This window comes from Platichthys flesus, chromosome 11 (genome assembly GCF_949316205.1).
Source record: "Platichthys flesus chromosome 11, fPlaFle2.1, whole genome shotgun sequence".
Taxonomy (NCBI): Eukaryota; Metazoa; Chordata; class Actinopteri; order Pleuronectiformes; family Pleuronectidae; genus Platichthys; species Platichthys flesus.
The window spans coordinates 3,301,214-3,328,756 of NC_084955.1; the positions used below are offsets into that span (position 1 = coordinate 3,301,214).

General features: G+C 41.4%; 1 protein-coding gene across 4 annotated transcripts; it reads left to right on the forward strand.

The window, feature by feature from the left end:
• The first annotated feature begins 716 nt into the window (after positions 1-716).
• ube3d (ubiquitin protein ligase E3D) lies at positions 717-27,315 on the forward strand. Of its 4 annotated transcripts, XR_009923810.1 has the most exons (11): positions 718-1,006; positions 3,590-3,801; positions 4,335-4,425; positions 6,422-6,644; positions 7,470-7,542; positions 7,624-7,702; positions 8,232-8,340; positions 13,614-13,756; positions 17,148-17,286; positions 19,611-19,955; positions 26,779-27,315. XR_009923810.1 is itself a non-coding variant. In XM_062398839.1 (10 exons), the coding sequence occupies exons 1-10, from the start codon at positions 915-917 to the stop codon at positions 19,311-19,313; spliced, it is 1,308 nt and encodes a 435-aa protein (XP_062254823.1). In that variant the 5' UTR covers positions 717-914; the 3' UTR covers positions 19,314-19,753. The 4 variants fall into 4 exon arrangements, 3 of the variants coding, with proteins under 3 accessions (XP_062254823.1, XP_062254825.1, XP_062254824.1); XM_062398839.1 differs by lacking the exon at positions 26,779-27,315 and having other exon boundaries at positions 717-1,006; positions 19,167-19,753; XM_062398841.1 differs by lacking the exons at positions 19,611-19,955; positions 26,779-27,315 and adding an exon at positions 19,148-19,306 and having other exon boundaries at positions 719-1,006.
• Positions 27,316-27,543: the final 228 nt, after the last annotated feature.

Genomic DNA, 27,543 nt, shown 5'->3' on the forward strand with positions numbered 1-27,543 from the left:
CAATTGTTATTTGTGAATATGGGCTACACAAATTTAATTTGATTGATTGAAAAACTACTGACACCAAGGTTTCAAAGACACTTGGTAATATATAAATTAGAAAAGACAAGTTGTCACAATAAGTATTAATTAAAACCTTCATCGTTAATAAATGCAAATGTTAGGTTTACAGATTGTAAGTAGATTTTGTTAGTAAAAATTCTTGGTAACTTTTTCACCACTACAGTTAAATAATAGACTTTGAGATAAGTAGCAAATCTTGTGGTCCTGTGTGGTCCCTGAAACAACTTTTTATTTTAGTTGTACATATCCCTTAATAAAAAGGCCCCCAGGCAAAGGGTTTTAGTTCTATGTGCCAGAATATAAAAGACGAAAACATGTCACAATTTACAATCCTTCCAAGCACTACTGATTAAAATTGATGTGTAACAGATATGCTATTAATGAAAAACATGTTCATCTGTAAAACTGTGTGGCAAAAAAGCAAAGAACCTGCAATGGCATCATAGGTGTTTTTTTTAAATAGGTATCTGATCACAACATAACGTGATGATTATACTCTGAAATTAACACTGTCGAAGAAAATGTGTTAATTATTGAGGACTTGTGTGTAAAAGCTTAAACGTGACACATTTATAAGACATTTGTCTCTAAAATTTGAAAGAGGGGTTGAGACTTTTTTATTTTGAAACATCTGACCGGATGATTCTCTCTCTCTAAGGTAAACTTGACCCCGATGTTGCCGTCACGCTGCAGAAGAGTAACATTCTCTGAATTCAACCTGTTCAGTGGGATATACTGTTGTGTTTATTTCCTGTGGATTAGGTTTACTTTACAAAGTCACACAGCGAACTGAGCGTTGATTAGTGGATTATTTATTGTAGTAGCTTCTTCCCAAGTGTCGCGGGAACAGAATGGCGGGTTTAGAGATGCAAAGAAAAACACATGAGGTCGGAGTTTTCTTAGAGCTGAGGAGGAGGCTTCACACTGGACTCCTCATCGTCAGGTAATTATGAACCAGTACAACAGTCTGGTGACTGTGGTATGTGTTGGCTAACCTGATGAGGCAGCTATGCTAATAAGCTCAGTAGCATAGACTCTGTGTTCGAACTCAGCCAACTAACAACAAAGCTAACAGCTAACTAGCCAACCAGTTGGTTTCAGTAACATCTTCCAAACTCTAGCTTTAGCTCACTGTTGTTTTGATTTTAACAACAGTTGAAATGGCCTCATTTCACTGTTGCCCCCTGCAGAAGCTTCAGCTTTGCTTATTGTATCTTAAAAAATGTAGAAAAGCAGCAATTTTTTGAAAAATGTGCATGTCAAATAAAACTGTAAAAAATATACTTTTTAACTCAATAATTTTTTTTTTATCCAGATACATTTCAGATTAGCGTTTTACAAATTATTCCAAACATCAGCTCAGTCATAAAATATTAGGATTATATTATTATAGATTAAAATATAGCACAGAACATTTCCTCCCCTTGACTAACTGCAACATTTAGGTGCAACTTCATATTTGCACCTTTGGTATGAAAAATCTCACTTAGCAGATTTTTCTAATACCAAATTGTACACACTCACATCTTCTTTACGTGACAGATTTTTTTTCATTAAGATTTATGAATTACTCTAGGGGAAAGTGAAAAATGCTCTGGCGCCCCTGTCCTGAATCCACAAAAATATGATGGATTCTTCCATGACTCATACTGCACCTTCCACAAAGCTTCGTGGTAATCGCTCAAGTTGGCTTCACGTAATCTTGCTTACAAACAAACGGACAGGTGTGAAAACATAACCTACTTGACAAAGGTAACACTGACAAGTGGCAATTGTTATTATTTCATTTGGTTCCTGTTCTTCTCCTGAAGTAAAAGTCAGAGTTATACATTAAATCCAGCCAAAAGAATCTCTAACAAGTTCACATAATAACCAGAGTCTCACTCAGTGTCTCCTGGCATCACACAATGTAGCCTAACTATCCCTTAACGGCACACTAGTAAAAATGTGTGTGATAGAATGATGTCATAAAACAAGAAAGTTAATAGTATTATATACTGTACTTGGAATGTGTATCTTCTGTTTATATGTTTGAGTCCTGTGGTAAACTAGCATTTCATATTTATTGTAATAAACTATTATAAGCTATTACATAACTTCATGTGCAGTTTAATATACGGTGGCAAAGATCAAAGCCATAATGATGTGTGTTCCTACTCACTGACGGAGAGGCGGTGGTCTAGTGGCAGAAACTTAGACTATGGGCAGAGAAGGTCTCTGGTTCGTCTCTGGTTCAACTCCACGGAGAGATAACAAAAGACGAACCTGGATTGATCTGTCCAAAAATCCAAGAGTCTCCCTGTCTAGTGCCCCTGAGCAAGGCACCTTACTCCCCCAACATCTGCTCCCCGAGCACCGTACATGGTCGCTCACTGCTCTGTGTGTCCTGCACACAGATGGGTTAAATGCAGAGGTTAAATTTACCTACCATTGCATGAGTGTGTTGTGCATGTTTGTGCATGTGTTTGGTATAAATAAACATATCTCTTATCTTAAATAAGGGGTATTTCTGCTGGCCGAAGGTGGATGTAGTACACCCGTGACAACAGTAGATGGTGCTAAGGAGATATGTCGTATAGCAAAGTGTCCTTTGTGCTTCATTTACAGTGGGGCCTGGTACTGTACAAATCGTATTCTTACTACATGTAGCTAATATATGGCTTGAAATTATGTGAAGACTATAAGAGCTAAAGGGAAATATTTCTCTGACAAGTTCATTAAATAAACACCATGGACGACTCAGAGATGGACTGTAAAGGAGAGTTGGTGTAAATGGAATAACATTCCTTGAAGTGCATCCCTGTCACCTGAGGAGCTGCTCAGTCTGCATTCAGTTTGTTGTTGAGTTAAAACCTTTTTTCTCTCAGCGTGTGGCCCTCATGAGTTCAGCCATTATAACTCAGTTCTTCTTTTAGCTGAGACAGCATCATCCAGCAGGAGGTAGAGGCAGAATTTATGATTGTAGTGGCATCATTTATAACAGTGCTTCACCGTATTAAGCTCGGTTCTTGAGGGGAAAGTGGAACAGGCTCTGGACTCTCACTTTTAGCTTCTCTACCTTTTAATAACTGCTGCCATTCAAGAGAATTTTTGGCGATGAAGGAACACATTGTGTGCTCCTTACAGACTGTCCTGAATCCAGACATCTTAAAAAAGGGAAAATGTTCAAAAGCATTTTGTACTGTGATTTTGACTTTGCCACATTTTGGGGAATCAGCTTGATGGTTGTTGTAAAATCTTAGTCTAACCTAGATAAACTCATTTTAGACCATGTACCTTTAACTAAAAATTATTTTCAGTATTCACGACTGTCAAAGTATTTTTTCAGGGAATCATTTTGCCTTTAAAAATGTGAAGAAATACTTTATACTTCAGATTTCTTGTTTTATTCAAGCAATAGTCTTAAACGCAGAGAGAAATCATGGCTTCATTATTCCATAACCACTTATCTTGCAACCAAGCCTTAAGTCTGTGGTGATAACTATAAACATGTGCTTACATAACTCCACTCCTGTCTGCTCTCCAGGAAAGACGGAGCCGGAAGTCCTGCTGATGTTGTTGTGACAGGTGGAGATTCAGCGCTCTGCATCCGGACTTTGAAAGGCGACCTGAGCCTGGGTTTGCCATCAGGAGTCACCTTGGAGCCGGGATCCTGCATTCCGACATCCGCTGGAAAATCCTGCGGAGAGGAGCTACATTACAGACTGCGCATCAATGTTGCAGAGAGCTCAGATGAAGGTGAGTTCTGGGATGAGAATGGAAACGTATCCAGACACGTGTGATGTCCCTCTGCTTTGCTAAACTCCTTTGTGCCAAGACGAGAACAAAGTCTTTCTATTTAGAGCTCGCTGTCTATTCTAAATTAATTGGACTGAGTCACTTGGTCATCTAAGACAGAGCATTTGTAGATTTTACTCTCAGGATACTCAGCGGCCCACATCCAACTGATCATTGGAGGCATGAGAATACTCCGTTTTTAAGTTTTTGAATTTATCATCAAAGTTGTCTCCAAAGTCATTTTAATAATGATATTCCCCAAATTCCATCTTTTGGCATTTCCTTAGATTATTGTTCGACTACTAGTGTGAAATGTGATTTATAGCAAAGAACAGTCACTGACGAGTCCAATCCAAATGATATTTATGGCCCCCTCTCAGGCCAAGCCACCGCCGACACCCAGCATTCTATCGATTTTTGTGGTCTGTAGTACAAGGTTACCGCCCTTTCACCTAATCTGCCTAATTTTTTTGCTTGCCTTTTGCCCTCCACAGAGGCTTCTGACAGTGTGATGGAGACACTCCGAGCAAAAGAGACTTATTGCTTCCACTGTCAGGGCTGCATGACCAGGCTGCTGGAGGACAGGTGAGGAACAGACGGAAGGGGGGGTCATCAGCGGAAATGGGTTTTTTATTCACACCCTCCTCTGCAGGAAGAGGAGCAAAGAGTTTATTGATGGTGTGACCCAGGAGTGGAAGCGATAGTCTGAGAAATTGATTGATGGATGGAGCCGGAGCTGGAGTCCACAGTCGTCAGCCTGACTGGGTTAGAATTATAGAGTCAGTGTGACGTAAAGGTCTGCACCACCTTTTAAAAAAAAACAACAACACTAAAAAACAATTGTTTTTCTTACCTCGAGGTGGTTCAGCTCGACAGGGGTATTGTTCTTATTGCCTTCAGCTTGTAGCTTTCTCTGGTCAGCAATGTGACATGCTGAAAATTGCAATAGCTGCATTACACAAACCCTTGCCCTCCAGCTCTGTTTCTCTGCAATAACCCACTAAAAGTTGCCAGGAATTTATTTTTTGCTTTCAGCTTGGTCTAGGGAAGCTAAAAATGTCAGGATTGAAGTGGAAAGTTATAATTTCAACAACATATTGCAAAATGCTTAGTTTGAATTGAAGATTTAGGAGTTGATTTGACTGTATGATTGCTCTGGAGGCTACAGTTTGTAATGTTGTGTTGCCTTATACAATAGGTGTTTCCAATGTTATATCCACCCCATTCATATAATTGTTATTGTTATAACTGAAATACCTCTGTATAATAATAACAATTGAGTTGCACTCATTGGAGCGTATACCTCTGTCAAGGCCAAACAATCCTGCAGATTTTCTGGTTCTTACAGTAGAAATATAAAAGAAAAAGTAAATAAGAAACTGGATCCACCCCATAGACTGTAAATACAGATGGACAACATGTCATCACTTCCTCCTGGCATATTGAGGATGAAGACAAAATATCGGATACGGGGATCGCCATCTTGCTTTATGGACGTCATTTTGAGCCTGAGTTTGCACAGAAGTAGTCGTGGTGTGGAGCGGTGATATCAAAGTCATGCTGGTCAACAAGCTCAACAAATTGCGGGTCAGTTGAGCATGACATTGCGTAAAATCAATCAACTAGAAAAACCAAACTTACTGGAAAGATGAAAATTTACAACTTTATTTATACTCGAGAAATCATTGGGTGGTGACCCTCAGTTATAATGATATCGGGTTAAATTACAGACATCCTACTAAAAATGTCACTATTAACATAAAAACATTAAAGAAAACCATTAGAGAAATAAAGATTATTTGGCATCCCTTTCCCTGTCTTTTTGTCCATACAGTATATGATCAGCCCCTTAGTTCAAAGCTGCACTTAAATTGAATGGGTTCCTCCTGCAGCCAGATCCCATCGTCTGTAAATTGGTTATGTAGTTTTTGTTTAATCCTGCTAACAAACAAACTAGCAAACTAACAAACTGAAACCGGTGAAAACATAAACTCCTTGGTGGAGGTAACTAAAGCCTTCAAAGTGATCATGAAGTTGAAACTGAAACATTATCACCTTCATAAAGGAGTGTTGTATTAGACTGTGTAAGCAAGTGCTTTACTGGAAGGAATTACAAAAAGTGCTCTATTAAAGCTGAACTAGTCAATATTCATCGTAACAATGGCTCAAATGTCAACGTGCAATGTTCCCGCATGAATTGATCATTCATTTCTTAAGCTCTATTTACTTGTAAGTTTTCAGCCCATTGGTTTGTTTCTTTGGCACTGATCATATCTGCCTCATCTCCAGCTGCAGGAAGTAGTTTCCTCCAAACCCAGTGCACTCGCTTACTAGCAGCAATTGGCTGAACACAAGGTTAGCAGCTGGCTGGTGGAGCACATAGGAGCATTTAGCAGCCACAGACCCTGAAATAATTTTAATATTAATTTCTCCTTCTGGTTACTGACCTTCGCTGATCCTCGGAAAAATCGCTGCTTATTGAGCAATAACAGCTCCCACTGCAGCACAAACCCATTACTACAGTTTTCACATGTACAATAAAAGAGAGAAAACCCCTAACCCTTTTTTCCCTCTCCTTCAGAGTGTTTAAGAGAGTGCTTCCTCTCCCTAATGGCAACTGGAACGCCCTTGTGGACGACTGGTGTTGCCACTCGGATCCGTTCGCCAAGGAGAAGTTGCAGCCCAGACCAGAGGACTGTTTACTGGGCGACACTTTCCTCCTCTTAGCCAGAGATGACAGCTGTGATCAGACTCTCACAGAGGAAGTGAGCCGAGTCAGCACAGACGACGGTCAAGATTCAAAGGTGACGGACATGTAACTCAAAGTGATGGTTCGTTGCTTTAGCTGGAAGACAAACACTGAAAACATAATTTCAGGATCTTCACTGTGTATTGTGGACGAGTAGTGGGGCCGGGCATAAGAATAAGACAAAAAAAAAGATGACACTGGAAGATTTCCTTCGGTGAAATTGTTCTTCAGAACAGGTTTTAGTAACAGAAATTATTTTCTTTTAAGAGTATAAACACAGTGTTGTAATCAGTGCTAGGTATTTGAAAAAATTGTGGCAAAAACTTTGTCTATTCAGAAGGAGGAACCACAGACGCTCTGAGGGATGGAATACTTGCGGCTCACAGCACAGTTGTCAGTCGCTCGACATTTCAACATTATTCATAGAATATGAAAAGAACACTTTCTCTGATTTAGTTTGACATTCCTTCAAAGAAAATTGTCTTATGCCTAATCCCATAGTTTAGGGAATTTCTAAAAAGTCTAAAATATTATATATGAGACAAGGTCTGAACAAGAGTGAAAAAGTAAAAGCATAAAAACTCATACTTATTTGCTTTTTACTTATTTATAGTGGTACCATAAAGTATACTCACCCACTGACACTCAATCCCCACACGGCCGCATCAGTGAAGTTAAACTCTTTAACACTTTAGGAGGATTGAGCTCCCTTTTTTTTCTATTAGTCATTCTCTGCATGAGTGAGTCTGTGCTTGACTGTAACAGAGAGAAATAGAAAGCGAAGAAATGACAATCTGCCGACCTTATATATGTCTCTGTCTCTCCTTGTCTCTCCTCCACCGTGATTATATTTCTGGGTTTTTTCATTTATTTCTTATAGAAACCCTGCCGCCGGCTTGTACTCATCTCCTGTAAGAGCTGTGCTGCAGAACTGGGAGAGGCCGTTGCACCAGGTACATATTGTTCAATTTGATTTTAATACATAATCATCATTTTCAGTTGTGTACATTAGATTTTTCCATTGTATCTTACAGGGACCCTGAAATTGTACTTCACACAAGTGTTGGTGGAGCCTGCAGTGGGAGACAGGAAGACAGAAGCCTCAATTAAAAGGCAGGTTTTTAATCCAAGCTGTGAGTGGTGATAAATACTTTAGCCAAAAAGGCTGTTTCATAGGGAAATAAATTGTATTGTATTCTACTGAAGGTTTTTTGGGGGGAGTAATGCATAATGACCTCTGTATTCAGGCGGTTAATAAAAATAATGACACTGTCACAAATTTAGTTCTGAATTAAACATTTAATGTCTGTCATTGTGCAAGTTTTAATGATTTTTGATAATGCACAAGCAGTAGGCTATTTGTTTGGGGATGAGGAGGGATGCCACACCCTTTAAACCAAAATGAACAAAAAAACATGTCAATTACATGTCAATTTGGCTATCTCCTCCATAATCAATCCTGTGCATGAACATAAAGAGTCACATCATTTTCCGAAACTCTGTCTCAGAGTAAAGCAAGAAAATCACCTCATCCTGCCAAAAGTTATTGATTCCTCAGTGTTGTTTTGGTTAAATGTCTGACTGTTGATATGGTTTCCAAGACAAAACTTAAAAATGAAAAAATGTTCTCTCTTTTGGACAGATCTGTCTTTGTGGAGAGGACAATAGCAGCCAGACTGGCGGAGCTGTCCAACTCACTGAGCACCTTCCACTTCACTGTCCAGACTCCTGATGAAAAACCCTTCTTATTGGTAAGAAGAAGCGGTTGTAATCAGATAATCAGGAAACACGCATGACGGTTTATTAAAAATAGACCACTCGGTTATTTGAGAAATTGGAAGGAGTGATACTGCAGGTTCCTCAAGTGATATAACAAGCTGACTTTGACTTTGGTTCTAGTCGAGAATCCTGCCAGGTCGTACGCTTCTTTAAAATCAGCTACACATGGATTAGTAGGTCTTTGTAAAACAGTAACACTGTAGCAACAATAACAGGATTGTGTTGTATGTTTTATACATTAGACATTTTACACAGAAATTTTTAAACTGTACATACGATTAATTGTGCTTGAAATTAGACAGAAATTGAAGAAATTATCTGATAAATATAATTTCAAAGACCCTGTATTATCACAGGGGAGGGGGATTCACTATTTATCCCTGTATTTTGTCAGTTCTGCAGACTAATAATCAGGTTTTTTATGCCTCTGCAAGAGCCAGTGGCTGGAGGCAATGCGTCTGTCTACACGTCCCATTGTTGTAATTCTCCTCGAGGGAATTTATCAACTTTGGTACAAATGTTCACTTGGACTCAAAGATGACCTGATTATGCTTTGGTAGTCGAGTGTCAAAAGTCAAGGTCTCAGTGACGCCATAAATCCCTTTTTTTGGCTCGTGAACATTTTAAGAACGACTTTAAGAGAATCCTCTCAAGTTTGGCACAAATGTTCACATACACTCAGATTAACAACTTACATTTGAGCATTGCATAAGAGTAAAAAATGTTTGGTCTTTTGGACATGATACCTGAGGTCTGCCTTCAAGAAAGGTCTTCAGATTTTTTATTTTTTTTATTTGACCTTTATTTAACCAGGAAAGTCCCATTGAGATTAAAAACCTCTTTTTCGAGGGAGTCCTGGCCAAGAGGCAGCAACAAATAACATATGTACACTCACAATATTACACTCACAACGTATAAACAGAAATTAAAATGATATAAAAACAATTACAAGTAAATTAAAATTCATAAAAAACATCTACAAGTAGAAGAAGTGGTCTGAAATGCTCTCATCGTAGATTTAAAAGCGTTCAAAGAAATCATTTCGGTTAATTTAAAATCTTTTTGCAGCCAGTTCCATGTGGTGGGAGCAGAGTGGACAAATGCCCTTTTTCCTGATTCAGTGCGGGCCAATGGAACTAACAAAAGCATCTGATTGTTTGAGCGCAGACTGTAAGAAGCAACACTTTTCTCTGTGATTAAATTACAAATATATGATGGCAGTAGCCCAAGCATGGCCTTATAAATAAAAGTGCACCAATGTCCCAGCCTCCTGGTGGACAAAGAGGGCCAACCCACTCGAGAATACAATTCACAGTGATGGGTCAGGGCTCTACAGTTAGTGATAAACCTCAGAGAAGCATGGTAAACAGCATCAATCTTACATAGACATTTAGCTGATGCATTCATATAAATCAAATCTCCATAATCTAAACTGGATAAAAACGTTGCAGTGACAAGCCGCTTTTTCACCTCAAAAGAGAAACAAAATTTGTGCCTGAAGAAGAAGCCCAATTTAAGTTTCAGTTTCTTCACAAGATTTTCAATGTGGGGTTTGAAGGAAAGGGAATCATCAATCAAGACACCAAGATATTTATAGATATGAACCACCTCTATGACATTTCCCTCAAGAGTGGACACTGTGGGGACAGTTTGAGGTACTTTCTTAGAGTTTGAAAACAACATTTGTTTAGTTTTTTCAGTGTTGAGGACTAATTTTAGTTGCAGGACTGTGTGCTGGACTGCATCAAAAGCTTTCTGCAGAGATTCAACAGCTCTAGCAGAAGTTGATCCAAAACAGTAAATAATTGTGTCATCTGCATAAAAATGCATGTTAGCATCTGACACGTTTGTTCCCAAATCATTAATGTACATAATGAACAACAGGGGTCCTAATATTGAACCCTGTGGCACGCCCTTGTGGACACTCACAAATTCAGAACACAGACCATCATATTTAATACACTGAGTCCTGTCACTCAAATAATCTGTGAACCAGGAAACTACATGATTTGACAAACCCAAGCAAAAAAGCCTATGCTTTAAAACAGCATGGTCCACAGTGTCAAAAGCTTTTGACAGATCAATAAAAAGTGAAGCACAGTGCTGCTTCTTATCAAGAGCAACTAATATATCATTGATCACTTTTGTAGCTGCAGTGATGGTACTGTGTTTTTTCCTGAAGCCTGATTGCAGTTTTGAGAGAAGATCATTAAAAGTTAGAAACTCTTTTAACTGATCACACACAAGAGATTCAAGAATTTTTGACAAGGCACACAGATTTGATATTGGCCTGTAGTTGGTTAAAGCTGCTGGATCACCTCCTTTTAATAAGGGGGTAACAAAAGCTGACTTCCAAACAGATGGAATTTCTTTGTTTTCAATTGAGAGATTAAAAAGGATTGTAAGAGGCTGTGCTACAAAATCAGCTGCTATTTTTAAAAAGTAGGGCTCTATTAAATCAGGTCCAGGGGATTTTCTGCTAGCCAACGTTTTGAGGGCTTGATGCACTTGCTGCACAGTAAAAGGTAAGAAATTAAAGGGTTCTCCTGAAAACCTTGGAGCTTCTATGCAGGGAAACACAGGGGCAGCTCTCGTAGAATCAAACAAAGAACCAGATAATACAAAATGATTGTTAAAACAATTTAAAACCTCAGTTCTATCATAGACTGGGACCGAGTCTTTTAGAACAAATATCGGAAGAGCCGGGGGACTTTTACTTACAGATATAGATTTAATTACTTTCCAAAATTTCTGTGGATTATTAAGGTTCTCAGTTGTGACAGATAAATAATATTCAGATTTAGCCTTTTTAATAAGAGTAGTGCATTTGTTCCTTAGTTGCCTGAAAATAGACCAGTCCGAGGTAAAATCACTTTTTCTGGCTTTGGCCCATGCCACATTACGTCGATGGATGGTATCTGACAACTCTGGGGAAAACCACGGATTATCTCGTCCTTTAACCCTGAATTTCCCGATGGGGGCATGTTTATTTACAATTTTCACAAAGTGTTCCTTAAAGAATGTCCAAGCTAACTCCACGTCAGGCAAAAGACCTATGTGTCCCCAATTTACCAAAGACAAATCATGATGAAAAGCCTGTTCATTAAACATTTTTAAATTCCTCTTGAAAATAATGCGTGGCTTACGTTTGGGGATCTTTGTGTCTCTGCAAATAGCAACAACACAATGATCACTTAAATCATTGCAGAAAACTCCCAAGGATGAGAATTTATGAGGAACATTTGTGAGAATTAGATCAATCAAAGTGGACTTTTCAGATCTTTTAAGATTTGGCCTTGTAGGTAGGTTGACCAGCTGGATAAGATTAATAGAGTCACAGAAAGATTTAAATTCATCCGAAACTGCATTTAGCCAGTCCCAATTCAGATCTCCAGCCATTAAAAGCTCATTATAATTTAATTTCGACAAAAGATGCTGCAATGACGATAATGCCTCCTTTGTGGCAAATCTTGATTTAACGAAAATGGCTACACCACCGCCTTTCTTGGGCCTATCACTACGATAAACATTGTATCCGAGTATGCTAATGTCTTCATTTGTAATAGATTTTGTCAGCCAAGTTTCTGAGATGACCACAATGTCTGCATCTGTTGATCTAACCCAAATTCTGACCATGTCCATCTTTGGTACTAAGCTGCGCACATTAAGATGAATACATTTGAGGCCAGACATTAATTTAAAATCAGCGGGAGTCTGGATACATTGCAATTCAGGACCAGGGTTTGAATGCGCATCTCCAGACAGAAGTAAGAGTAGTACAATTATCACTGCTCGTCTCACATTACATTTTGAAGCAGTTTTTTTATGTGTTAAAGCCAGGCAATGCCTTTCCTTAAGGGAAAGAGTAAGATTATATAATGTAAAAAAACGTAGAAGTTTAGGTAAGTCCCTAGGTGGGTCCGACCACAGGTTTGAGGCCCAGACCAAATCAGACTGTGGTTGCTGAAAATGCCCAGCAACATTAGCATTAGTGCCACTATAGTGAGTGTCTTGCATGCTCGACACATTGCTACTCACCAAGGGGCAATTCCTTGGAGTCAGGTCCCAAAATGTCAACAAACATACTAAAGTTAAGAATAATGCCATTGTCTTTAAATTACTGAGTTTACTATGCTAGCTGCTGTTGCTGGGGCCTTGAGATGCTAGCATGGCTGCTGCTGCTGGGGCCTTGAGATGTTAGCAAGGCTGCTGCTGCTGCTGGGGGCTTGAGACGTTAGCAAGGCTGCTATTGCTGCTGCTGCTGCTGCTGGGGCCTTGGGAGTTGGCAAGGCTGCTTCTGCTGCTGCTGAGGCCTTGGGAGTTAGCAAGGCTGCTACTGCTGCTGCTGAGGCCTTGGGAGTTAGCAAGGCTGCTACTGCTGCTGCTGAGGCCTTGGGAGTTAGCAAGGCTGCTACTGCTGCTGCTGAGGCCTTGGGAGTTAGCAAGGCTGCTACTGCTGCTGCTGAGGCCTTGGGAGTTAGCAAGGCTGCTACTGCTGCTGAGGTCTTGGGAGTTAGCAAGGCTGCTACTGCTGCTGAGGCCTTGGGAGTTAGCAAGGCTGCTACTGCTGCTGCTGAGGCCTTGGGAGTTAGCAAGACCGTTACTGCTGCCTTTGTTCTAGCCCTTCAGAGTCCAGGTCCGCATTCATTTCATGTGATGAATGATAATATCCTTAATCCAGTGTGCTCAATGAGTAGCCGAAACAAAATAGCGCAAAAAATGAACAAAAAATGAACAGAGACAGAGAGACAAACTCACATACAACCTAACATGCTGCCATCTTGGATTTTTTTTTAAAAATATTGACCAGTTGGACTCAAAGATGAACTGATTACGTTACAGTGGTCAAAGGTCACAGTAATCTCTTATAATGAATATATCTTTCTTCTTTTTGCCTTATTAATACCCAGTATGTAAAAATGTATTGAGGTAGGAACAGTTTGCCACAAACTGTATATGTCAAGAGAAATGATTTTACATCACCCGGATTATCTTATATGGACAACACATGTAGCTGATATAGCAGATTAAAGTAACATGAGTCATAAGATATTTAAGGGATTAAACACTAGAACAAATGTTGATTGAGCTTCAGAGAGCAGAACATATGGGCCCAAAGTGTTACTCTGACCCTAGTCAGCATGCATAGACATGTTGAGCTAATGTGATGGAGTGTGATTTCTTCCCTGGGTGACGTTGGTTATGTCTCTCTGCGTGTTAAGTGACCTGTTTGCTCCTCCTGCAGCTCTGGCTACTGAACAGCGATTCCATCATAGCGTCAATCCCGGAGACGTGTGACGGGACTCTTCACAGTCCATCACCCAGAGCAGCCAGAGCCCTGAAACTGCTCTACGTAGCCTGCTCCAACCCGGGCATCATGCAGAGAGAGTAAGCAAGGACACTTCCTGCATCTTCCACCACATCATCTCCCCAGCCCCCTTTTAGTTTTTTTTCAAGCATTGTTTTCATCATCTTGATCTCATCCTTTCATCTTTCCAACACACCCACTCAATCCCAAGCTGTCTGCATGGGATGAAAGAGGACTGTTGGCGTGCAGGTACACTAAGGGTCCCCGCTCAGATTTAATTGCCTGTAATTTTGCAAATGAGATTGCCATCAAAGGTGTTTATCATCTCAAAAGTTGTCAGTTGCATAAGCCATGCTCGTGTTTGTTGCACATACAGGGGATGTTGTTTTGACTGGAGCGAAGCTCTGTGTACCTTGCTGTGATGCATTAGAGAGGTGTGGGTGGATGTGCTGCATGTGGTTCTCCATGCTCAGTACAGCAGCACCCCACTGGAAGAGCCTTCCACCCTCATTATTTTCATCTGAATCAGCACTCAGCTATTTTTCCCCCATCTCCTCCTCCGCCCTGCAGCCAGAGAGAGTGAAGGCAGAACAGGGAAGTTTTGTTGTTTCCAGCATTTTGACAAGCCCACTGGATAACTGAGGGAGAAATGGTAATTAGAGGCAAAGCTCGCATGAAAGGAGAAAAGGCTTGTCTTCCCAGTCGAAGCAGTATGAGTCCATTTAAATAACATGATAAACTCTTTGAACTGAGTGATGGCCGGGAAACATTCGTAGTATAGAGTATGAAATCGCTGATCCAACATAACCCATTGCTAAATCCGAAAATAAAAAGTGTCTCCTGTTGACAAATTATGTAATGGAGACACTGGGCTTTATGCAAGAGCTGTTAGTACGAACCGATTTTTTGTTAAGTTGTGCGTAAGAGTGATTTAGGAGAACTTGGCTAGTTTTCTTCCAGGTATAAACAGAATGTACTTCTGGTCCAAACGTTATTATACAAGGCGCATGCCGTTAGTCAGATGAAGCTTTTATGCCTCAGGGCCAGCGACAACCAGTGGCCAGATGCCTTATGTTTTCGGGTTGTCTGTCCATCCGTCCCATCAACACAAACCCGTGAATGTGATATCTCAAGAATTTTGCAGAGGGAATTTCTGCAAATTTGGCTTAAAACATTCCCTAGACCTTGGATTTCGTATTGGTAGCCAAAAGTCAAGGTCAATTTTCTTTTTTACATCTTGAGGGAATGTCTTCAATTTTGGTACAAATGTTCACTTGGACTCAAAGATGAACTAATTTGATTTTGGGGCCTGGAGTGGTCAAAGGCACAGTAACTGGGGGAGAAAAAGCATGTCGAAATATGTACCCCGAAAATGCTCTGGTTGGCAGATGAATAGAACCGCAGTGCAGTAATTCTAGTTCAGTCATTTACACACTTTTCTGAAGATAGAAGTGTTGAATCTGGCGTGGCATGTTCCTGCCAACTCAGCCTACGAACAAATGCCACAGAAATTAACAATAAGATTATATACATATTCTTGCATGAGACTCACTGTTTCTAAACTATCACAATCACATCTTTTAAGTATCAATATTATGTATGTGCAATAAGAAAATATGCCCGTTTAATCATCACTTATGAAAAAGGCGTGAGGTATCTTTTGATTTTACCGACTTTTGACATTTCTCTGAAGTTTCGCTAAGCTAAATGTTACCCACACTTCACATTTCCCTGCTAGATAATGTACCATTCATCCTTTATCACTCATCTCTGACATTTTTAAATTAAATGTAATGCCTGGGGAGATGAATTCCCAGGATGATGACCCTCTTTTTTAGGGTATACAGTTGGTTACAGTCAGCTGCAGCCAGAGGTTGCAGTGTGTGTGGTTAAAACTGCCAGTAATTGGCTGGAGAATCAGTGAGCCAATGCCAAAGTGGATTAAGCTTGTCACTAATGGCAGTGACTTGATTTTGGATTGAGTGAAAGTCGCAGGCACCACCACAGGCTGGTACAATGGGAAACAAGAAGCCCTCATAGATATAGAAATTTAATCTAATGGAAATTATATATGCAACTTTTTTTCCCCATTGAGTTAATTCTAGTTAATTGATTGATCAAATCCTACATTACCTCCATGACATTGTACAGAGTCATGATGTAGACTGGATCAATATGTAGACTTCAAAAGCTTTAACCTGATTAAGACCCTAGTTGTTGAGTGGCTGATAGTCCGTAAAGAGATCTACAGAAAACGCTGTCTGTATGTCGAACAAGTATCTTGACTTTTTGGTTTGTATTTTGTATCTTTGCATTCAATATTAATAACAGTTTAATAATAGGTGACCAGCGCTCTGTAGCAGCGGCGGCTTGGACTCATCTACATAACAGACATTGTTGATCATGACAACAGTGTGTTCACGACAACATCACCAACAACCTATTCTCCAGCTCTTGGCTCTGTGTACTGAGTCAAGCTACACTGAAATTTGAATAAACAACTCTTTGTGCAGCAGCGGCAGTGCAGCTTCAGGGTTCTTCGGAATCCTGCAGCCGCTCTTTACTTTTACAGTTTCAGAAAGAAAGCAGTAACCAGTGTCACCACAGACCATCAAACATCCATGCAAACGTCCATCCATTAGTTGTACCGCTCTAGAGACAGACACTCACATTGACACCTATGAAAAATGTTGAGTTTCTAATTAACCCCAAACTCCAAGACTTTGGACTGTGGAAGGACACTAGGGTTCCCAGAGGAAACCCACGCAGACACAAGAAGAACTTGCAAACTCCACACAGAAATACCCCAGCTGAACCGGGATTCAAATCGCAATGAGGCAACAGTGCACAACCGTGCTGCCCCCAAATAAAGGGCCCATTCCAAACAGGCATGTTTAGAACAGGCACTAGACCCGTGTGAACAATGTTGAACCAGCAGTGATGTCTTAAGTAGAACTGTCAAAACTTTGAGAATAGTTTCTCCTTTCAGAAGCCGCGCAGATGGCTAAATGTCACCCAAACAAACTGGATCAGCTCCACACTCTGACAGAGCATCAATCACTCTTCCTCCTCTCTTTTCAGTCCCGTCATCTAGCTATACACACCCACCCAGATTGATTTGACTTATACACTCACATCAATCCACTTTTATGTATCCCTACTTATCACTTTTAGTTAAGAATTTAAAACTGCTTAATTAAAACAGCAGGGAGAGTGCTTCAATGTGGAGATTTGCTGCAGCTTTTTCTAAGTTCCATTGTGATTATATAATGCCTTGACAGTCGCTGTAAATCACCCCCCCCCGTGTGTGTGTGTGTGTGTGTGTGTGTGTGTGTGTGTGTGTGTGTGTGTGTGTGTGTGTGTGTGTGTGTGTGTGTGTGTGTGTGTGTGTGTGTGTGTGTGTGTGTGTGTGTGTGTGTGTGTGTGTGTGTGTGTGTGTGTGTGTGTGTGTGTGTGTGTGTGTTTTTCCAGGGTTGTAACTAGTTGGGAGGTCAATGTCATCGGACATCCTGTGTTGCTGCCGCAGAAGGTGTGCGAGGAGCTACAGCAAGTGATAGATGACAGCAATTCTACACTTCCTGCATCGATGCGTCACATGAGGTCCTATGAGGTGAGACAGTTGTCATGTACTGTAATTTTGTGTGATGTATGCATATTTAAGATTTTTCTTAAATGCGTACCCTGATACTGTGTAATACAAGCAGAGAGATGCACTAATTCACCCTTATCCTTAATTAAAAGCTGTATTAGCAGTAACACTTTTAGCTGACAACAATCACTTATTTCAAATGCTTCTTACTTACAGCACCTCTCTCTTCCATTATTCACTAGTGCTTGACAGTGTTTTTAATCCTGCCTTAAGTAATTTCATGATTCAGAGCTTTCAGTTGCCAGCTTCTCTTTAGGGATTTACTATGCAGGTCAAATGTGAGGTTTTACTTTTGTCAGCCTCATTCACCTGTAATTGCGCAAAATGGGTATATTTAGCCGTAGTTGCAAAGGAAAGCCCTTTGACTAGAAAATAGGAGGTGTGCTTCGCTGACGACTCTATTCTTTGAGCTGTTTTAAACATAGTGACGGGGGCAATTAGCACCATTATCCTGCAGCTCCTGCTCAGAAAGTTTAGAAAGCGTCTGCCAGCACTTAAACAAGTTTTTCATCTTCTGAAAAAAAGAAAAACCAGAGCTGAAAAAATGTACCGCAAACTAATCTTGTAAAACAGCAAGACACCTACTGTTATGCATGTGAAGCTGCTTTCGTTGTCAGCCCAGGCAGCCTGCGGGTGTTCAGGTAAAGGCCTGACAGACAGCAGTGGAGATGGCACACTGAAGAAATATAAAGTATTAGAGAAGTCCAGAACCAATCCTAAGTATGAATATTTTAGCAATTTTAAATAATTGTTAACTACTTAAAATAATCAATAAATAGTTGAAATTTATCCTTGAATAACTTTACTCCTGTATGTTTTTAAACAACCTTCGCCTGCAGATTTCATTGACTAACATTGTTTAAAAAAATCTGCCATTCCAGCCAGCAAAACCACCAGTCATCAACGAGAAATTAGCCTGATTTGTCGACCTCTTAGAGGATGTGGAGTTTGGAACACAGGGTTCACTTCCACCAGACTGCTATTTGAATTTCACCTAGATTACTCTCCTGTCTTGTTATAAAGCTACTGTATCTCAAACTTTAAAATGCTTAGTTTAAAGCCCAGAGGATGACAACCTAATGAGCATTTCTGAGCTTTTTTCACTTCCTTCTCTGACACATTGTGGTCATATGATGAGCAGCTTTGTTGTTTTCTGAGGTAATAACATGACAAGTGCAAGGAGGGGAAATTAGGCTACGTTGAAATGGAGTAGGCTGCAGATAAAGCGACCCAGATGTTGGACACAGTATCTGTCTGGTGGTTAGAGCAGAAAAAAAGAGTGTGATAAATGGACAAGGTTGAACACTTCCTGCTAGTAGTGTGCTATAGGCGGCAGAGGATGGGAAGGTAATGTGATCTTCAGGCCATCTAGAGTTACCGGAGATGGTCTGAGAGCTTCTGAGAGTTTGTGTTCAAAATGCTGATTAAAGGCCCTGGCACCGTGGAAGCTTAAAATGAGAGTTACATTGGCTGGAGACGATGACATGAAGATTTGAGAGAGGAAATGGTTGAGGGAGGGTGTTGTGAGCGGTTGGTCTTCGTACTGTTAGCTGCTGAAAGCCCCCCAGAGCGGAGCAAATGGCAAAACCATACACACTCACTTCCATTATTATAAAGCTAATATAAAGTGCACATATAAAACCTATGATAAGATTATCTATCACTAACATATTTTTGTCCATTAGAGAACACAATACAAGAAATGGGCTCAGGCAGGATATGGAGAATTTAACTCAGCTTTTTAAATCACTTGAAATGTAATGGTTACATCAAGGATGCTGCTCTACCACACAGATGTTTGCACATTATTCTGACTGATTAGATCTGAGCTCGTCCTCCAGCTTGACCCGGAGGACGTCTTATTCCGGGCGCAGACCGAACAAGCCTCTACGTACTCCCGGACCTCAGGTTCCATGGAGGGCCACCAGAACCTCCGGATGGCAGGAAAGCAGCGAGGTGTGGGCCCAGTGGATCACCTGTGGGCGTAATTCAACCGGGACAAACAAACGATTCTCTGGGCACCCACTAGGTGATCGGGCCTCACCATTAGCCTGTTTAACCTAATTTTCTATCTGCCAAGTCAGTGCTCCAACCGTACAGGTAAGTGGGAGGATCGTTTCTGGGTCCTTGGCAACAGGTTCGGGGTCGAAGAGACGAGACAGGGCGTCTGGCTTGACGTTTTTGGACCCCGGCCTGTATGAGAGAGAAAAAGAGAATCGGTTAAAGAATAGCGCCCACCTGGCCTGGCGAGAATTGAGTCTTTTGGCTTTCTTGATGTATTCTAGATTTCTATGATCAGTCCAGACAATGAACGGATGTTCAGCCCCCTCGAGCCAGTGTCTCCACTCCTCCAGCGCGAGTTTGACCGCCAGCAACTCCCGGTTACCAACGTCGTAGTTCCGCTCCGCTTTGGACAACCGCTGTGACAGGAAGGCACAAGGATGCACCTTACCATCCTGCTCTGACCGCTGGGAGAGGATGGCCCCGACCCCTTGGAAGCGTCCACCTCTACCATGAACTGTAGTTGAGGGTCTGGCAGGGTGAGGATGGAAGCCGAGGTAAAGCGGTGCTTGAGGATCCGAAAAGCAGCATCAGCTTCAGGAGACCAGTGGAACTGCACCTGTGTGGAGGTAAGAGTATGGAGAGGAGCAGCTATTGTGCTGAAGCCTCTGATGAACCGCCTGTAAAAGTTAGCAAACCCAAGGAACTGCTGAACCTTTTTGCGGCTATCAGGTGTAGGCCACTCGACCACAGCGCTAATTTTAGCCGGGTCCATCTGCACTCTTCCAGGGGCTACGATGAAGCCCAGGAAGGACACAGTGTCGGCATGGAATTCACTCTTTTCTGCTTTGACATAGTTTATTTTCTAGCAGTCTTTTCAGTACCTGAGTTACATGGTCTTGGTGTTCTTTCAGGTCAGAGGAGTAGATAAGTATATCATCCAAATACACATTCACGAAAAGGTCAAGAAAGTCTCTTAACACGTCATTTATCATCACCTGGAAAACGGCAGGAGCATTTGTGAGACCAAAAGGCATGACCCTTATACTCATAGTGTCCACTGGGTGTATTAAAACCAGTCTTCCACTCGTCACCTTCTCTGATCTGCACCAAGTGATAGGCGTTGCGAAGATCCAACTTGGTGAAGGCCTGTTGAAGCTGGTCAAACACAGAAGACATAAGAGGAAGTGGATATCGATTCTTTATTGTGATGTCATTGAGTGGGCTATAGTCAATGCAAGGTCTTAGGGAGCCATCCTTCTTCTTCACAAAGAAGAACCCGGCTCCGGCCGATGATGATGAGGGGCGAATCAGCCCTGCTTTCAGGGAGGTCTTGATGTACTCCCGCATGGCTCCCCTCTCTGGCCCAGAAACTGCGTACAGGCGGCTCTTGGGAATGGTTGAGCCCGGAATCAGCTCAATGGCACAATCATAGGGTCGGTGAGGAGGAAGTGAGAGGGCCTTAGTTTTGTTAAAAACCTCTTTGAGATGGTGGTAGCAGGAAGGCAAGGAGCTCAGGTCCGGGTAATTGGGATCTGCGACGGGTTTGGCAGAAATCAATTTAATGTTCGTGACTCCCTTCTCCCGAACCGAGAGGTTCAAACAGTTGCTCTCACAGTCCCCTCCCCAGCCCAGGATCTCTCCTGTTCTCCAGTTTATATGGGGATTTTGCTGACATAACCATGGCTGTCCTAAAATTAGAATCTGTGACGGTGACTTGAATACATAGAAGCGAATGTTTTTCCTGGTGATGGTTAATGCACAGTTTGACAGGTGCTGTGATATGTGTGATAGTAAAAAGTTCCTGTCCATTAAGTGCTTTAGCTCTGATGGGCTTAGCTAAAAGTTCTGTGTGAAGGCCCACGGTCGTGAGAGTGCGTGAGGTGGTGCCCGAACCTTGAATTCATTCACCACCATGGTCCTTCTGGCAGTGCAGGTGGCAACGAGATGACGGTATTCACCGCAGTAGAAGCATCGGCCCTCCTGCAGACGTCTCCGCCGTTCCCCGGGTGTAAGTCGCACTCTTCCTAGCTGCATGGGCTCTCCCTCTCCTTCCGGAGGAGAATGATGATGCTGCTTGTGCGGTGATCGACGGGGGGTAGAGCATCCTGGTGCTTGAGTGCGTAGGGGTCTCTCCATCGTTGTGGGTCTCTGGAGACGTTGCTGCCTGAGTTGACGGGTTCTGTTGTCTGTCCGGATTGCAAGTGCGATGAGTGAGTCGAGATCTGTAGGTAGGTCCAAGGGAACCAGAAGGTCTTGGATAGGAGCTGCCAGCCCCTTCAGAAACACGTCATATAAAGCCGTTGTGTTCCAGCCACTCTCCGCCGACAAAGTGTGGAAACGGATAGCGTAATCACACACAGACTCGCTGCCCTGTCTCAGCCCGCTCAGCTTCCCAGCCTTCTCCCGGTCGGTCGTTACTGGGTCGAAAGTTTTCCGCAGTGCCGCTTCAAACTCTGTGAGGGAGTGGCAAACTGGCGAATCCCGGGCCCACTCTGCTGCGGCCCATGCCTTGGCTCTTCCGGTAAGGTGGGAAATCATAAAAGCGATCTTGGATTGGTTAGACGGAAAAGCATGGGGGTTTAGTTCATAGTGTATGGAGCAGTCTATGAGAAATGTCTTGCATAACCCCAGTTCACCAGCAAATCGTGCTGGTGGGGCTAGCTTGCATCCTGCTCCAACGGCCGGCCCTGTCAGGACGGGTACCAAGGGTGTAGCAGCCGCTACTACCGGAGGCTCGGGTGCTGTGGTCGTCTGCACTAGAAGATCGTGCAGGCCCTGAAATTCTGTAGCGAGAAGCCCCATCTGGGATGCCATGGCGGTCTGGAATTCCTCCTGACGGGAGAGCCGGGCTTCTTGGGCTCGCAGGAATGCTGTGAGTTGTTTCATCCCTGCTGAGTCCATACTGGCCGAAGTGTAATGTCAGGCCTGGACTAGAATGAGGACTCAGATGCAGAGGATTCATGTGCCAGCACACTTTATTGAAATCGGTTCCTCTATGCAGAGTGACAAAAGATCAGGCTATGAAAAAACATAATTAATCTATTCAAAACACTCACTAGAAAAAGGAGGTCTTAAAACATAAACCGCTCCCCGAAGGAGGTCAAACAAAAGGCTAGGGCAGGAAATCAAAAGCGCTCCCGAAGGAGGAAAACCAAACTATGAAAACGAGACAAAAGAAAAGGCTCACCTAAAAAGGAGGCTCAATAAGCTAACAAAATCTCTCTAAACCTAAATCACTCCAAAAGGAAGAAAAACAGATTACCAAAACAACACAAAAAGAAGCTAAACTAGAAAACTTTAACAAACCAAAAATCACTCTCATGGAGGAAACAGAAAACAACTTACATGGCGTAGCAAAGATCAAGGTAAATACGACAATGGCTGTGGAAGGGCTTAGGTGCACGAACAAGAACGAAACACTTCGGCACAAGACAAAAGGGAGACGCAGACTATAAGCACATGAGGGTGAAGGGAACAGGTGGAAACAATCCGGAATCAGTGACACATGAGGAAGGGCAAGTGACCTGAAACGAGAGGAGAGTTAGGATTTCAAAATAAAACAGGAAGTTACGAGACAGAAACCCCAAGACAAGACAAACCTCACCGCGGTGTTACACAGCTCAGGTTGAAGTAAAGTGGAGCTCTGCTGAGAGACCCTCTGCACCAATACAACTTTTCCACAGCACTGTGACATGTAATAGCTATACAGTTACATCCAGATGCACCTCGGTCGAGGGTTAAGGACAGAGGATGTCACACCTTGTACAGATTGTTAAGCTCTGTGACCCGAATTGCGATTGTGAATATTGGCCACAAATTTGGGTGGGGCGATATGGGAAAAATGTTATCCCAATATTTTGTTTTCATATCAGTCGATATCGATATATATGTTTTACAATGACGAATGGAGGAGCTGCAATCAATCATTAAATCGTCTCAGTCTTTCTATAGCCCTCACAGCATCGCACTAGGAGGGACTGCACTATGTCGAAATAAATAACTTCCGCCAAGATGCTTGCGTCGCAATTCATTGCTCGTGGACCAATGGACGAGAGGGGGAATTTATCAGCAGAGCTGGTGGTCTGTGATGTTCTCCCATTCCTGTTTACAGCAGGATATCTGCTTGACGATATAATGTGTTTGTGATGTTCTCTCATCCTGACGATAAAAGAAAATGTTGTACTTCTGGCATGTCACGTTGTTTATCACCAGTGTGATGTAAGAGATTTGCTGAATTAGTTTTTAGTTTATGAAGAATGAATACTGTACTAATGGTGTGTAGGATGCCCTGAGCCTGAAGTTGCTTTGGCATTTGTACAATACAAATATTGATCTAAACCAGTGCCTTTTTGGGGGCTTTTTTTTGTCAACTAAATGTTAGTTCTACTGTGGCGGCTTATGGTTTTAAGGTATTTTAACTCAGGTTTGTGGAGGTAAATACTGTGCAGCATACTGTTAATTGTGACAATACATTGGCGAAAGATCTGTATTTTTATCAAATAAAATTTTAGTTTTCTAATCAGTTGAGTTTTCTCCACAAAACTTTTATGAAAAGTTGGTTAACATATGAGATGACTAAAGCCTGACTGGTGGTTGGCTGGTAACAAATCGGCAAACACAGACATTCATATCAGCATTCATGTCTGCATTAATGGAATGCTCTTCATGAATCTTGCATGTACTTAACAACTAAGACATAGCATTCAGGCTAATCACAACTTCATGACAGCTGCATAAACTCACTGCTTGTTGTTAATCATAGCGGTAAGAGTGTGTTGAGATCGCAACCCTTTCAAGGCACTTATCATTTCATGTGTCCACAATTCTGAACCAATTGTTGCCATTTCCTTTTCTCGAGACTGGATCACATTCATGGGGTAGGGTTGACTCATGCCAAAGGATAATAATAAAATGCATAATATATAGAGATCAGTGGCTTTGTTAATTTATTCCCTTGGCTGTTTCATGTGTCTGCTTGAACTGCAGGATGTTCTGAGTTTAATTTTCTGTGGAGCAGCAACATATTTATTTCATCACTCCATTACACGTCCACACATCTTTCTGTCTCTCCCTTCACGTGGGAACTGGGGATGAAATATTCTCTGTTCTGCTTGCCAAATTTGGAGTGTTATGATAACAGAGTCGTGGGCACCAACCATCAAAGACTGTGTGTGTTTGCTCAAAGGACTTCCTTAACACCAGCCCTGTGTCATTGTCTCAGTACCTCTAAATGCTGAGACATCTGTAAAGTACCTTCAACTAAAGAGCGCTTTTGTAGAGATGGAAAAAAAAACTATCATAGGTAATCTCTTACTACAGTGATGTTATTTTATATATATAAATATATGTGTGTGTGTGAAGCCCCAAAGAATTTCATTGACATCAAAGAGCTGTTACACCCTTAAGAACATTATCATCAAGTCTACTGGGCAGACCTACCGTCAGGAGCCTTGCCTGTTTAAAGACCTTCAAGTAATTTTGATTCTGTTGAATACAAACTGAGGACCCTATTTTATGTGGCTTCTCCTTACAGTTGTGTCAAAAATATAGTACTCACCGAGAGCAAGTAGGAAGTACTGAGTCCTCTGATCAAACACTGGCTTGTTTTCATGATTTGTCCTTAAAGCCTTTTGCCAGCTGGTAGCAGAGCTCAGAGTTGACAGGTGATGTGGCACAGTAGAGGAACCAACTGTAGTGTTCCAAAATTATCTTCGCTGGCAACTTACCATCATATCCACACATTGGTAGTAACAGAGATTACTAATTTGACTGAATTCGACAGATGTACTGGATTTGTTTCTTTGTTTGAAATGTACATACAAAGAATGTCCAGCAAGGTCCTAGCAATACCAGTGTTGCCCATGATTTTAATATTTAAAAGCGTTTTGCTTATTTGACTGTAGACATTTGTTGTTGTTAATCACTTACTGGTTTGAATATGACAAGGCTCAGCTAGGAAAAGGTTATCTGCTCCAATCAGACTATGAATCGATGACCGTCATGGGGTCTTTGCTTCCTGGATTTTTGAGTGTTGAACTCCAAATAAGTATCTAACAATTTTATTCAGACGTTTAAGTTAGACTTTTACTTTTATTGTAATGTATAGTCGTTGTGTGTCAGAATATTCGGTTTCTCGATTTCCCGACCAGGAAAATTCACATAAATGCCATATCAAGTCAGACCAACAATTTGGATAATCTTCAAAAGATTTGGTACATAAGTTGCTGATGTCATCACTTATGAAACAATTGACAACATATCCAATGTTTCTGTGATGTCTCTTGTAAACACCTCACAACTACCCAACTGTAAACTTTTTTGCCAATTCAGACATTTTTTACATTTAATGTGCATTTGTTTTAATTTATCTGTATGCCTGTCACACCGGATCCTTTTTCGTTGCTCTTAATCATAATGCAAATACTGTAAAGAGGTGTCACTGTGTTGTCTAAACACTCTAAATACATTAATACAATACATATTTTTTCCACATACCGACTAAAAAGCACATAAATACACGTAAGTTGACACAATAACATTACAACTTGGGAAATGACACCATGTGACTGCACAGTTGATATTAAAATGAAATAATTCAGTTTTAAAATATGATTTTCGGTGCTTAGATCAGGAACAACTCCAGTACTCCTCTCTTTCTGCCGAGGTTTTATACATTCAGTCTTGACACACCCAAAAATGCTTTTTTTGTGACTGCTGCTGTACAGCTCCACAGAAAGAGGTTTGGTTTTTGTTTCTTGTTAAACAGCATCTTTTCAAAGTAAATAAGAGCAATACACAGTTTGTCCTTCATTTTCTCAGCTCAAACCATCACAAGCCAGCCACTGTCCTCCATCTACACCTCCATTGCACTGTTTCCTTATCACCCTTTGTCTTCTTTTTCTGGGACTCTAAGTTGTTTTAGCAGTGGCTCCCCTCTAGTTGCCGTGTGTTATCATTTGTATGAATTACCATTGATGTGCTTGAGTGGCGAGCAGGCATTGGCATGGGAATTGAGAAGACAGGGCCTTGAGTGAGGCAAATGCCCTCATCAATCATCCCAATATAGAGCCCTCGGTGGAGCGCAGTCATTGTCTGCAGCAGGCAAACACCCAGGAATAGCAGACGGACGAAGAGAGGGAGGGAGCGAGGACAGAGCGCTGAGCTGATTTGTTTTCTGGGCTTTGTTTATCTGAATGTGTGTTTTTGAAATTGATTAAAACTCTACCACCTGTGGTTTTTTATTGTTGGAAGACGTTAACCGCAGATAATGTGTTGCTGTACCAATCAGCAGACCATTGAGATCCACTACTTTTGTGCTTCGTGGAACCACAATCCTTATTTTTACAGTAAAAAGTAAAAAAAAATTGTGAAGAAAAAAGCTGTTTTCAGTTTATTTTCATGCATCCCAAGTGTCAACAAAAATGTAACAAATTCTTAATCTGTTTTTAGGTGGCATACCTGAGACTCTGAGGTGAAAGCTCAGAAACCATGACGTCATGACTCTGCTCGTCACTCTCGATGGAGAATTCAAGTGGAAACTCATGTACATATGTTCGTATATGTGAAGGTGATATCCTGCACAGATTTCCAGTAATGAATAAGAATGGAGATAACAGAAGAAGAAAATGCAGCGAGTGTGGAATAGCTTGTCTGGCGTTGTCTAGCTGTTGTTCCAGGTTCTGTTCACATGTTCAGCAATGCATCATCACCTGCAAGCAGATTCATGTTGACACAGGTTGTTGCCTAGCCGCTTTGATAACAGACATCCAGTAAATGCAAAACTTGAAATAAGAATGACATCAAACTTCTTTTTTTTTTTTATAGATGCAATTTTGTATCCAAATGTGTTGTTATCCTTGTATAAGTGTAATGACAAATGCCTGTATTTGTACAGTTCAAACAGTTTGTCCATTTCAAAACTCTTGCTTTGTATATTTCTTACCATGGGCAACTCAAATATAATAAACTGTTGTCTTTTGAAATGATCGCCTCTTTCATTCTTTTTACTTACTGGAGAGCACTGCTTGTTGATATGTGGGACATTGTTCTTGACTTGGCTCTTGATAAAAGCTTATTATAGAGACACAGCCCCGGGGTACAGCAGTGCATCCTCCACTCCAGTGTAATTACAGCTTGTGGAGCTAAGTGATTTTTGTCTCATTGTGGGATTATTTGGCAGAGCATGTCAATGCTTGATGGTATTTATGTAGCGTC

Coding starts and splice junctions, on each gene's coding strand:
- ube3d (XM_062398839.1), top strand. CDS start 915: ATGGCGGGTTTAGAGATGCAAAGAAAAACACATGAGGTCGGAGTTTTC. Junction 3,802..4,334: donor TGCAGAGAGCTCAGATGAAG/GTGAGTTCTGGG, acceptor TGCCCTCCACAG/AGGCTTCTGACAGTGTGATG. Junction 8,341..13,613: donor ATGAAAAACCCTTCTTATTG/GTAAGAAGAAGC, acceptor CTCCTCCTGCAG/CTCTGGCTACTGAACAGCGA.